Below are 14,677 nucleotides of genomic sequence, written 5' to 3' on the forward strand. Positions count from 1 at the left end.
TATATATGTATATATGTGTATATGTATATATGTGTATATATATGTGTATATATATATATGTATATATATATATATATATATATATATATATATATATTTATGTGTATGTATATATGTATATATATATATGTATATATATGTATATATATGTATGTATATATATATGTATATATACACACACAATGTTTTACATCATCTCCTTGTATACAATATTTTAATAATTAACTTAAAACACTTCACTGCAGTGCATAGTATGATGCTGCTTCTTTCTCAAGTGTTCTTTTCTATGCTTGTGATTGTAGATTAAACCCACCTACACTAGCACCAGCATGCTGTAATACAAACCAATAATGAAAAGTGATTTGTTTGCCATTTGATATTAGTTGTTTACAGATTTCCTGAGCTTGCCATTCTAGACAGTGCAAACATAATGAAAGGCCTAGGGAAAATTTGTTAGGATGTCATGGTGACCTAAGTGGTCAAGCTGCAAACTTTAGTCTATTTTTGGTGTTAAACTGCTGTTGTGTTTCACAAAGGTAGATTCAGCCAGCTGCCTCTAATGCTGAATAGAACAGACACTAAAGGCAAGTGGAATAAGAAATAACTTATTCAGCACTAAAAAACACTAACAGCCAAAAGATTTTTTTAAATGCACATCCTTCAAACATCTTAAATGTGAAATCTCCACAAATTAGTGTAGGAAGCTCTTTGAAGTAATTCAGTCATTAAGAAAAAGGTGAAATAAAAGCAAGAGTTAGGTATGAGTCATCCCATTTTGGTCACATAATACTATAATCATTTTTAAGTTTTCATTCTAACTGACATCCCATTACTCTTGTATTATGTGTTCTACAGGGGAAAACTTAGGATCTTCTTGCATTAATCTGACATTCATTTCAGGATGGGAGAAAAATGTAGTTAACAGATTAATCCTAATTGACCGACTGCAAAATTTAAAATATGCAAGCATGCATTCTGATCCTGTACTGCTGAATGTTTCATTCTTTGTGAATTACAGACATACTGTAAAATTAGTAATGGCTAAAAGTTTTATAAGCAACTCCAATATAGGTTTTACTAATACTGGCAATTTATTTATTTTTTTTTCAGTTTTTGGAAGATTAACAGACCATGTCCAAGATGCAGCATTTCCAGACTTTTGTGTTCCTTGACCTTGAAACAACTGGAATCTGTGGAGATCGCCCTCGGCTGACTGAAATGTGCCTGGCCAGTGTACACCGCTTTTCTTTGGAAAATTCTACACAAAGCATTGGAAATAGGGGAAAAGCTGGTCATGTATATCCCCGCGTTATGGATAAACTCTGCCTGTGTGTTAACCCCAATAAGCTCGTCTCACAGAAGGCCTTTGACCTTAGCGGCTTGAGCAATGAAAACCTGACAGAAAACTGCAAATCTGGCTTTGACCAGACTACTGTTACACTATTAAGGTCATTTTTGGAGCGACAAGCCCCACCTGTGTGCTTGGTGGCTCACAATGGTTTTAAGTTTGACTTTCCACTGCTGCGCACTGAACTAACTCGCCAGGAGGCCGACCTTCCTGATAATGTGTTCTGTGCTGATTCTTACCAAGCCTTAAGACAGATTCTTGAAGGTATCGAAAACCCTAGATTTCAGAGGATCAAAGGAGGATACAGTTTAAGTGAACTTTACAAGAGGTTTCATGGAGTGTATCCACTTAACGCCCATTGTGCAGAAGCTGATGTGCTTACTCTTATTTCAGTTTTTCTTTCTCATGTCACTGAGCTGTTGAATTGGGCAGACCTTTATGCCAAACCCTGGAAGGAAATTACACCCATGTACAAACCCAGTCCATCTAAAAATCTGCACCAAAGTCAACTTGAGCGATATCCTTCAAAACAAAGATCAAAGGCTATAAGGTCTAGTCAAAGCTTGGGCTTGGTGTAATTGGATGAATGCAAGTTTTAGAAGATGTAATGCTTTTTAAAATGAATTACCTTAAGTTCACAGGAATGAATATCCCAATGACATTTAGTATACCTTGTGTCATTGAAGTAACCAAACACTAACCAAATCTTGTGATGGCGTCTGCAGTGAAACCAACAATTATGAGTTTATAAATAACAGTAACAAAATAAATGACCTGACACCTCTAACAAAATAACAGATCACACCTTAAGAGTGTCATAAAGGCACACAAGAACAAGAATGGGAGATCCTGGAACTCCTGGTTTTTTTTTTTTTTTTTTTTTAATTTACTCGTGTATGTTTACAGAAGACGAAAAACTAAAACAAAAAGAATTGCAAATAATAATTACATATAAATGCACTAGGTTTTATGCTAATTATAATGAAATCCCATTTGAGGGAAGTTGCCTGTCAGGAGCTTTCTGAGGTAGAGATTCAACACTTTACCTCAAACTATTGCATATGCATGGCAGAAGACCACTTTCATCTGTGGTAAAAGCAAAAATCCCTGCCGTTGTTTGACATATTGCTTAACACTGTGTGAGCTACAATAAATACACATACATGTACTTTGGGATTCTTAAATCTTAAAAAACTGGTGGACTGGATGTTTATTATTGAAAGGAGTATGCTTTAGTACATCAATTGTAGCCCCTTGCATCGTTGTCCACACTGCATAATTTAGTATAAGAATTCTAAATAGTACAGGGAAATAAATGACCATCCAATAACATATTCAATGTTTTACCAAATTCTAGAGAATACTGTTCAAAGACATTTTTTTCTGAAACTGCTGTACAGACAACAAATTCAGAACTTGTGGTGTCCTGTCATCACACAAAGAATGGGCATTTTTGACTGGGCTTGTGTTTGTATTTCAAAGTATGTTACAGTACTTGGTGTTTAATCAAATACTGTATTTAAAAATGAATACCTTTTTTGTATGTCCTGAAGGGGTGTAGGCAGTTATTTGCTGGAAAGAAAGAGGAAGAGGACAAGCAAGTCATTTATATTCAACTCTGTTTTCCTGGTTGATTGTGGCAATGGAAAAACATATATAATGAACCAATGTGCTGTTTTCCCAAGAATGACTCTCCAGTAAACCAATTTAGTTTTGCATCTCTCTGCTTTCTAGCCCCTCTCTTTCTACTCTTCTGAACATTTTATCCTCTTACTTAGAACTGGTACATTATAGCATGCAGGCTCATGTCCTGTAGTGTTCTTTCCTGATTCAAGTCTATCCCCCTGGCTGTACACACTCCATATCAATAGAAACCACACATAAAGTATATACAGATGCCACAGTACATTTCATAACCACATCTGCAGAGGAGCATACTTTTAATCATATTTAAATTTAGAAAGTACTGTGCCGTCATTGCTCTATCTAGCTTACTTTTACGTAAGAAGTAGTAGTACTGTCACATGTACAGAGTGCAGTGAAATTCTTACCTGCATGTCTGAGCAACATTCAATATTAGCATGTTAGGTTTTGATTTATTGTTTAACGGTCTGTGTCACAACTTTTATTTATTTATTTATTTTTTTGCATCATTCAAGTTCTTTTTTTTTCTTTTTGCTTATGGACTTTCCTTGTGGCATAGTGCATATAATTGTCCTGCAAACAATGACTAAATCCAGCAACCAAAATGAACTTAAATTTGACTGGATGGTGGATGAGATACGCCCGGAGTTCCTCAAGGCTCTAGATGTTGTAGGGCTGTCTTGGTTGACACGTCTCTGCAACATCGCATGGACATCAGGGATAGTGCCTCTGGATTGACAGACTGGGGTGGTGGTCCCCCTCTTTAAGAAGGGACCGGAGGGTGTGTTCCAACTACAGAGGGATCACACTCCTCAGCCTCCCTGGAAAAGTCTATTCGGGGGTACTGGAGAGGAGGGTCCGTCGGATAGTCGAACCTCGGATTCAGGAGGAACAGTGTGGTTTTCGTCCTGGTCGCGGAACAGTGGACCAGCTCTACACCCTTAGCAGGGTCCTGGAGGGTGCATGGGAGTTCGCCCAACCAGTCTACATGTGTTTTGTGGACTTGGAAAAGGCATTCGACTGTGTCCCTCGGGGAATCCTGTGGGGGGTGCTCCGAGAGTATGGGGTACCGGACCCCCTGATAAGAGCTGTTCGGTCCCTGTATGATCGGTGTCAGAGCTTGGTCTGCATTGCCGGCAGTAAGTTGAACCCGTTTCCAGTGAGAGTTGGACTCCGCCAGGGCTGCCCTTTGTCACCGATTCTGTTCATAACTTTTATGGACAGAATTTCTAGGCGCAGCCAGGGTGTTGAGGGGGTCCGGCTTGGTGGACTCAGGATTGGGTCACTGCTTTTTGCAGATGATATTGTCCTGTTTGCTTCATCAGGCTGTGATCTTCAGCTCTCTCTGGATCGGTTCGCAGCTGAGTGTGAAGCGGCTGGGATGGGAATCAGCACCTCCAAATCCGAGACAATGGTCCTCAGCTGGAAAAGGGTGGAGTGCCCTCTCAGGGTTGGGAGCGAGATCCTGCCCCAAGTGGAGGAGTTCAAGTATCTCGGGGTCTTGTTCACGAGTGAGGAAAGAATGGAGCGTGAGATCGACAGGCGGATCGGTGCGGCGTCCGCAGTGATGCGGGCTCTGCATCGGTCTGTCGTGGTGAAAAAAGAGCTGAGCCATAAGGCAAAGCTCTCAATTTACCAGTCGATCTATGTTCCTACCCTCACCTATGGTCATGAGCTATGGGTAGTGACCGAAAGAACGAGATCGCGAATACAAGCGGCTGAAATGAGTTTTCTCCGCAGGGTGTCTGGGCTCTCCCTTAAAGATAGGGTGAGAAGCTCAATCATCCGGGAGGGGCTCAGAGTAGAGCTGCTGCTCCTCCGCATCGAGAGGAGTCAGATGAGGTAGCTCGGGCATCTGATCAGGATGCCTCCAGGACGTCTCCCTGGTGAGGTGTTCCGGGCCTCCCCGGAGGAGGCCCAGGGAAGACCCAGGACACGCTGGAGGGACTATGTCTCCTAGCTGGCCTGGGAACGCCTTGGGATTCCCCCGGAAGAGCTAGAAGAAGTGGCCGGGGAGAGGGAAGTCTGGGCATCTCTGCTCAAGCTGCTGCCCCCGTGACCCGACCTCGGATAAGCGGAAGAGGATGGATGGTGGTTGCTTACACAGTATGGTGAAACAATACAGATTGGAAAAATTGTGTTTCCCAAGTGTGGGGCAGCACCGCAGGCTGTGGATTTTTTTTTTTTTGTTCGACTTTATTTTAAAGCAGGTTACCTTTTTTTACCCATTGCATCTATTTATATACTTTGCATGCCATGGTTACACTTTAACATCTTCATGGTAGAAGATTGCCACTAAAAGGTTTAAACAAACAAAAAAAATGTTATAGCTGGTCTCGCAAGTCCTGAAGGAGTTGTCTATTTTTTCCCCACCAACACAAAAAAAAAACCCACCATACTGTTCCAAATCAGTGCATCATTTGAAGCGAGGCATGACCAAAAGGCTTCCACAGACCTGCACTTCCCTGTTTCTGAGGGATTAAGTAAAAACAAAGCCAAATCATAGCTTTAATGTTTGAAGGAAACCTTCATGACTTTTATGATATAGCAGGTTGTTTCTGCTCATAGTAATTCAGCTGGTCAATACATTTTAAAATTGTTATCCTTATGCTCTCATGTCTATAGGCACGTTCTTGATATTTTATTTGTAGAGCTAAATGTATAGTTAAGAGTGGGTGTACCACTGATTTCTTAAATTTCAACAGAATCTGGAGCTTTCCTTTCTATCCTGAGATCTTTTATCACTGAGGTGCTTCACAGTGGTTTTTCCTTCCGTACTTCCAACTCCAAAAAAATCTGAATCCTTTGGTCTATAATGTCTACAAATATGGTTGTAGCAGAGACTGTCATTATTATAGTACCCAACTGTGTGATAAAATCTATTTAGAGTTCTCGGTGGCAGATAGAGACAGGCGAAAATGATTGTTTAATGTGGTGGACTAGCCGTTTGCAGGTCCTGACTTTATACTAATGACTCATCATGCTACCTTTACTTATTTTACTTAAAATATATTAAAATTTTGTAAATCTGTATTTTTGAAAAATTTTGCAATGTTAGTAAAATGAATTTCATGAAATATATACTATTTTCTGACTTTAAAAACAGTGATTACTTTTTTAAACTGAGGAATAATGCTTAGTATTTTGTTTAAATAAGATAATTGTTTTTCAATGCAAGCTGCTGATAACCAATGTTAAAACATTCTAATAGTATATATAACTTATGAAACAAAATGAGATGTGTCTCACATAGCAAGTGACTTTCTCTTTGCACTGATAGCTAAACTGTACCAAGCAAGAACCTTACAAAAGGTATACATCCAATCAGAAATATTCTTCTTATTTATCTGTACATTTATTTTTGTAATGTCTGTACCTCAAATATTATTTATCTGTTCCAACCTTCTGAAATAATAACACAAAAATTGTTAGTAATGTTTTATTAATTTCCCTTGAAAACTTTCAGTCAGATTACTCTGCTGTCCATTACATGTTCACCAGACTTGTAAATTAACTGAAACATGAGTGTATTACTTTGCGTTTGCTGATGAATAGGAATTTCTGTTGCACCAGAGGCATTTTCAGTTTAACATAAAACATTTCCCAGTAGATGTTTCATAAGAGCAAGATTCAAATATTTTGACTTGAAGCATCAATGATAATCTCTCATTGGCAGACTAGAACAGGCAAGATTGTGAATGAAGACTGGAAAAAAGAATCAAAACAGAAATGTAAATATTACAAGAAATGTTCAAAAAGTTTCTTTACTTTCGTATTTTCATTGGAAGCGGTGAAGGCAAGAGAAGTAGTAATTGGGCATTAAAAAGTTGGTACGACACTGAGAAAATTACATCGCAAAGGAAGGTGACTATGTATAAAAGTGATGCAATTTGTTTTGAAATTTTTAATAAATAGAGTTTAAAAAAAAAAAAAGTGTGAAAACTTTTTTAATGTACGTAGTACAATATATGTTGTGCAAGTTTTGTTTTTTTTTTTTTTTTACTGTTTGAAATAGTGCTTTTCCCTTGACCACAATATTGATATGTTGTGTAATTAATTTGCAAATCTAGCTACTGCATGAAGCACTTGGTTCCAGCTAATTGATTTTTGTCACTTCTCTCTTTTGTGAATCTGCTTTTTCAGTACAGGTTTGCAGGAAGCTGGATCAGATGCTTACGGTATCAGATTTATTAGGACCATCCCCAGATATAATACCAGTTCATCACAGAGCCCCCTGACCTGCACTGCAGCAATTTAGAGTAGCCAGTTGACCTAATAGCATACCTTTAGAGATCCTCAAACCTTAACCTTAACCACGGTCCTGAAAACTAACTCCCTAGCTTATAAGAGTACAATTTTGCTTCAGTGCTATCAATACTGTTGGCATTCTGTCACAAATATGACATGGTTTGATAATAAAGCTGTAAAGAACTGATATATAACAATTTAACATGATAATAAAGCTGTAAAGAACTGATATATAACAATTTAACAAAGAGATCCAGCTCTCTGATGATTTTTGTATTTTTAATTAGCTTTTGGTCTCCAGGGTTCAGAAGCTGAGTATGATTACATCTTCTTTTGATATGATATAACCCCTTTATATAAGATGTATGAGGAGTACATCTTTACTGTACTATTCTAAAAACTGTGGGAGATGATATACTGTACTTTTGCATCAATTGAGAAAAAAAAACCAGCTAATTAAGTGCTTATTTTGATTTTTAAATTTGCACTGGTTTGCTATGTACTCTAGACTATGTATCCTGCTTATGTAGGTCGCCCTAGTAGCATATATTAATTTATCCAGTTGCATTTAGGGCAGCCACTGTGCTCAATATAGTGTGTTTCCCTTTGTTACAAAAAAATCTTAGCCATTGAATTCATCTATTAATTTTTACACTGAGTTATTCCAATACTGAGCTATGAGAAGCCAGATCTCCACCTGAATAAAGCACAAGGAAGCAGCCAGCTTTGAAAGAGGCAAAAATCTATTGTATTAAACCATCACTTCACAAACCCTCTCTCATTTTTACAAAGAATAAAAATAAAACCCAAAGTAGATATCTGATAAAGATTTGTGAATTTGATGCCCCGGTTATTACCAAGATATGAAGAGTGTTGGAAATGGTCCATGAGGACACTGCTGGTGATGCCTAGAGCACAGGTCCTATAGTCTTCTGCTTGTTTCTGGTAACTTGATGAAACCAAAAATGAACGAAAAACTTTTTATACTGAGGATTTACAAATATGTGTGTGGAATCAGGCCCGGTTTATTATTATTGTTATTATTATTACTTTGACAAGCACAGGCCTCCTTCTAATTCAGCTGCTTCATAACTGTGAGCAAACTGATTGACACATTACTTCTTTGGCTTCACTTACAAACCTTCATCCTGTGAACACTTCATTTTTGTCCGCTCCACCTTTGTAGAATAGTAGCATTCATGACAAAGACCAAATTAGACATACAGAGTAACCCAAGGTGTGTATTTGCAGTGTTAGAGGAAACAAGTACCCAGAAAAATCACTGCATGAATATGGGGAGAGTATACAGCCATGTCACAAACTGAAAGGTTAAAGACATTCTATAGCCCGGAGGCTGACTCTAACTTTGTATGGAAGCAGGGTATGCATATAGATAGATAGATAGATACCTTCTTTAATTGAATCATGAATGGGCAATCCAGAAACATAAAGCATGGGCCTTGTTACAATTATGTAATTTGATCATTTCCATAGACACATAGAGTAAAATTGCAATACTTTTAGAGTGGAAACAAAAAAAAAACTGTCAAGGTTAAAAAAATGTTTAAATGAAAGGTGCAATTATCGGTACAATATTTATTCATTTATTATCTAGAAGATTAATGAATTTTAAAACAGTTTCAGACTCCTTGATAATATATGCTGTATATTAGAGAAACACTGGGTGAAATAATATTAGCACTAATTTTAAATCATACTAAAAAAAAACCCTAATATCAGTTTAACTTTACTTCAGTTACGACTTCCTGTGACCTCTTCATTGCCACCTCGAACTTGAATAGTATGATTTTAAGAAATTTAATGTAATTTAAAATGTAGTGGTCATATAATCTACAATGCAGAATTACTCTGACAATGAAAATGGAAAAAAAGTGATGAAGATTAAGCATATTTTGGGATGCATAAAAACAGTAATGCTACCATGTGAACATACCAAGCAATCATTAGTGTTCTAGTGAAACCTGAAATGGAAATGAAAAAAATTTCAAAATTAAGAAAAAAAAAAGTTAATGTTGGGTATAGTTCAGTAGAGCACTAACATTCAATGAATTGGTCTCAATATTTGTGAAAAAAAGAATGGATTTGCTTCATAATTGAGAAAATTCATTTTACTGTCCTCCTCTCGTGTCTTCATCTGCTACAGTGAAGCTTGCCTTTTCTGTTTAGTCTCTCCCACTGCTTTACTGCATTCAACACATAATTTTAACCCATAAATAATTTGTGCCTTTAAAGAAATGTTGAGAGCTTAATTTACAATGCATTTGGTTTTTCAGTCCACAAGCAAAAATTAAGCACCTACAAGCCTTTACAATATAAAAGCACTTTTTCAGTGCTACAAAAAAGTCACATTGTTCCTGTGTGGTGCTGAGGTGTCACCCATTGCATGGCTGCACTTGGGTCCCAATCCGGGTGGCTTGCCGTGTGGTGGGTACAGCAACGCACTGTATCAGCACATACTCCCAATCGCTTCTCTTGACTTTTTGCTTTATTTTCATTATTTATGTGTTTTTTCTCTATTTTCATAATGATGCACTAAAAGGTTTTTTTTTATTTTTCCTTTTTTCTTTTTTGTTAATCAGTATCACATAACTGTGCATTTATTACAACACCCTATCTTGTAGTTGGATAGATTACAGTAATGCTTGATATGCTACATTTAAATTGCTGTGTGATCACATTGTTTTGTTTTATTATTATTATTTTTCCTGTTATTTATTTATTTTTTCTTCTTCTTTTTGTATCCCTTCCAATGGTATACAATGTCACTCCTTTCAATGAGACTTGTCTGTTGTCTCAATGTATGCTCTGACCATGGTGAGTGATGTCTCGGTGAGGGAGACATTCTGTTTGCAACTTTGCTTGATGGTTGATGGGTGCCCGCAATGTGACAATCCTCTGGCCATAGGTGATTTCAATGCGACTATTGGCACTGACTGGGCTGGGCTATAATTATTGTGTCGGTCCCCATTGGTCTGGCGACTATGGTGAAAGTGGCTGCATGTTCCTTGACTTTGCAAAAGGACATGGGCTACAGATCACTGAATCCTGGTCCCAGCACCCTGAGCAATATTGTTGGACTTGGTACTTCAATATTGGTGGTGCAGTGGTGGAGATCAATCATATCCTTGTGGGCAGATGCTGGAGGCTCCTACAGAACTGCAAGGTATACATAAGTGCCCAGTTTGTGAACTCTGACCACAGACCTCTTGTTGCTGCACGGAAGATCCAGCTTAAGTCCAGTAGGCTACAACATATTATAAGAATGAGGCTGGACCTGGCCAGATTCCAAGATCAGGCTGTTTCTAATGACTTTGTGTGAGGAACTTACAGATTTGGGTCCGACTACTGATCCTAATGTGATGTGGGAGACCTTCTGTGACAAGACACTGAAGGTTGCTGAGGTTTGTGTTAATGTTGCCGGCGTTCCCAGAAGGAGGTGTTTCATCTCGCAGGGCACCCTGGATATTATAGAGAGGAGTTGCAGTGCACAGCTTGATGGCCACTCCGGTCCGAACCGAGAACCAAGAATGGCTGTGAAGTTTCTGAGGGCAAACGAGGCATTTGTTAGAAAAGTCTGTGAGCAAGTGACACACCATCTATGGTCTAGTGACCCACATCCTTCTTACAGAGGAATCGAAGCATTAAGCACATCCGAATGTCTTTCCTCAGAAAGTTACAGTCAGGGTGGGTGATGGAATGGTTCTTACAGATGACGCTGCAGTTGTGGCCCGCTGAGCTGGCTACTTTGAGCAGCTGTTAAAAGCTGATTGTTGGACATCTTTGGGTCCACAGTTCTTGAGGCTTATCCTCCAATCAGCTGTGAACCACCCAATCTCACTGAGATTGCACAGGCTGTGAACTAGCTGAGGGTGGGGAAGGATGCAGGGATCTGTTGTATCCATGGTGAATTTCTCCAGGCTGATAGTAAGGCTGTCCTCCTGGCATTTCAAGCAATCTTTGCTTCCATATTGGGAGATGAGCATCATCCCAACTGACTGGAAAACGGGACTTGTCCGTATGGGGAAAGGGAAGGGTGATCGCCTGGGTTGCGACAACTACAGGGGGGTAACACTGCTCTCTGTGCCGAGTAAAGTCCTTACTAGGGTCATCCTCAATAGGCTCTGTGATCATTTGCTTCACCTACCAGAAACCAGATCAGTCTAGTTATATGCCTAGGAAGTCTACCATTGATCGCATCTTGGTTCAAAGGGTTCTCATGGAGCGCAAACACAAATATCAGCAGAGTTTCTTTGCAGCCTTTGTCATTTTTGTAAAGCATTCAATTTAGATGAATGAGCTAAGACTTTACAGGATACCCCAAAGTTGCTGGATATCATGACCAGCCTGTACACTGGTACTGTGAATACTGTGCAGAGTGGAGGAAGAACCTCTGCATTTTTTCTCAGTTGATTCTGGGGTTTGTCAGGGCCGTGTTCTTGCTCCTACCCTGTTTAATGCTTGCATTGACTGGGTGTTGGGCAAGGTCCTGGGGTCCAGCAGCTGTGATGAAGAAAGACTCACTGATCTTGATTTTGCCAATGATGCTGTGATCTTTGCAGAGTCAATGGAGGCTCTGATCGGGGCTCTCAAGAGACTGAGTGAGGAGTCTGAGTGTCTGGGCTTGTGAGTTCTCTGTATATAAACTAAGATCCAGGCATTTAATGACCTCTTGGGCAAAGCCATCAGCAGTCTGTTTGAGGAGAGAGTGCTGACCATGTCGAGAGGTTTACTTACTGTATCTCAGCAGTGACATTCATGTCTCTGGTGACTCTTCCTATGAAGTCAGTAGATGGATTGGGAGAGCATGGGGGGTCATGAGGTCACTGGAAAGGGGTGTGTGGCACTCCCAATATCTTTACAAAAGGATGATGATCCAAGTCTTTAGAGTCCTGTTGCTTCCTGTTTTGCTGTATGGTTGCAAGACATGGACGCTATCCAGTAACCTGAGACGAAGACTGGATTCCTTCGGCACTGTGTCTCTTCTGAGAATTCTTGGGTCCACTGGTTTGACTTTGTGCTGAATAAGTGTTCTCTCATGGAGTCCTGAATGAGGCACATTACCTGCATTGTGAGGGAGCATCAGTTATGACACACCATGACTATGTGATGTGATTTCCTGAGCGTGATCCGGCTCACAGGAGCCTCATTGCTGAGGGCCCAAGTGGCTGGACCAGGCCAAGGGGATGTCCACGTAACACATGGCTGTGGCAGATAGATGGTCATTTCCGGAGGGTGGAACTGGACTGCATGTCTGCCTGAGGGGTTGCCAACCAGGATCCCGAGTTGTTTCATTATGTGGTGAGTGCGGCGACGCACTGTACCAGTGCATGCTGCCCAACCTGACGTGACTTAAGCCGTTATTTAATTTTTTTCTTCTTCTTTTTGTTTCTCCATTATGTTACAAATTCAATTGTTGCCAACTTTTTCTTTATTTTTTAAATTTGTGTACTCTGTTATACTCTTCTTCATGATAAAATATACTGGCTGTTTAGTTTTTTTCTTATTTTTCAATATATTTCTTAGTTAATTTTTGTTTTTTATAATTTTTCGGTTTAAAATCACATACAATTGTTGCAGTGTATTTGCCTGTTTTTTCCCAATTTTGATGTTTTTGTTCATTACACTTTATATAAATACTGTAAATAAAGGTTAGTGAATATATTATCTTTTGAGTTTACATTTTCACCTTGTCTAATAGTTTTGTATTCTCTTTTTTTTACTTTTTTATTGATTTTTACACATGTTGATTGTATCTTTTGTTTAAATTTCCTACTTATTCAATATTGTTGTCAGTTTATCTATTTACAGTCACTTCTTCTCTTTTAACATCAAACCACACTTTTAAAGGTCTAGCACCTTAATAACATCCATCCATCCATCCATTTTCCAACCCGCTGTTAGAGAAATTTATAGAAATTCACAATTAAAAATGTTTGTGGACATCTTACCTATCTTTGTTCCTCCATTTTCAAACCATCTGTTCATCTTCTGTAATCCCCTATCCAGCCTAACGTGTCAGTATTGGGGGATTAAGGAAGAAAAAACTGGATGATTTTGCTGGACACATTCAGGCACACAATTTAAAGTCACCAAATAAGCAGGTACAGTATATATGAGGAAAACTCAGTTGAATAAAAAGAACTACCATCACCTACAAACTCTACAGAAATGGGAATTGGGTTGGGATCAACACCGAGGTTTCAGAACCTAACTTACTTTCAATCTGAAAAATGTATGTTGCTTAAATTAATCCAATACATTACCAAGGTGACAAAGTTACAATGATGACAATTTAGCCTCAACTATGAGACTTGGCACAGTGGAATAGCTGCCTCATTTAAAGTGAGGACACAGAATATAAAACACACAGAGAGAGGCATATCCGTAGTAGTCAGCTTGGAACATTCAAAACATTAAAGTGAACTATTTTGTGTTGTTCTAAAATAAACAAATGCATGTATTACATGCAGTTTTATGTATAAAGGGAGAGTCATAACAGTACAGTATTTTCCTCCTAATTCTGAGATATTTGGAATCACACAAAGGCAATTCCTTAAAGACAATATTTTTTGTTTTGTGTTTGGTGTACATAGTGTACAATCAATTTCTTACTAGTGCTGACCTCAGAACACACCACACAAGTGTACCCCCTTTAAAACCCATTTCTCAACAGACCTTGACACTATTGACCATGAGATATTGCTGTTGTGGCTTGAACATCTTGTTGGGCTTAAAGGGGCTGTTCTTAACTGGTTCAGGTCATATTTAACTGGTAGACTCTTTTCAGTGACTTTTAATTCCTCTTCTTCATCTACTGCTCCTTTTAAATATGGTGTTCCTCAGGGATCCATTTTGGATCCTATTTTATTCTCCACATACCTTCACCCTATTGGAGCGATTTTTAGGAAATGTAACATTTCTTTTCACTGCTATGCTGATGATACTCAGGTTTATATTCCTGTCTGCAACTCTACAACAAATCAACTCCACAACTGTCTGTCTGAACTAAGATCCTGGATGGCTAATAATTTTCTTGATCTAAATCAAAATAAAATGGAGGTGCTTATAGTGGGTCCATCAGCTAAAGCCCAAATTGGTCTTGGATTTCTCGGCTCTTTCTCTGTCTTTTCCAAACCTCAAGTCCACAATCTTGGTGTTACCTTTGATAGTAACCTTTCTTTTGAGAAACGAGTTAATTCTGTAATCAAGAGCTGCTTTTTCCAACTTCGTCTATTAGGTAAGATAAAGCCTTTTTTATTTTCTAGGGATCTTGAGATAGCTACTCATGCATTTATTTTTTCTTGCCTCGATTACTGCAACTCGCTGTATTCTGGGATTAACAAATCCCTGATACACAGGTTACAGTTGGTCCAAAATGCTGCCGCTCGCTTTCTGGTTGGGGCAAGAAAGTCTGAT

The 14,677-nt window shown here is 38.7% G+C and overlaps 1 protein-coding gene across 2 annotated transcripts in view; it reads left to right on the plus strand.

Moving 5' to 3' along the window:
* LOC114660601 (three prime repair exonuclease 2-like) overlaps positions 1-2,251 on the plus strand; it is an 18,539-nt gene extending 16,288 nt beyond the window's left edge. For both annotated transcript variants that reach the window (XM_051933524.1, XM_051933525.1), the window contains exon 2: positions 1,111-2,251. In XM_051933524.1, the coding sequence (XP_051789484.1) occupies positions 1,132-1,926 (795 nt within the window). In that variant the 5' untranslated portion in view covers positions 1,111-1,131 and the 3' untranslated portion in view covers positions 1,927-2,251. The remainder of the gene's footprint in view (positions 1-1,110) is intronic.
* The last annotated feature ends 12,426 nt before the right edge of the window (positions 2,252-14,677 follow it).

Source organism: Erpetoichthys calabaricus, chromosome 11, assembly GCF_900747795.2.
Source record: "Erpetoichthys calabaricus chromosome 11, fErpCal1.3, whole genome shotgun sequence".
Taxonomy (NCBI): Eukaryota; Metazoa; Chordata; class Cladistia; order Polypteriformes; family Polypteridae; genus Erpetoichthys; species Erpetoichthys calabaricus.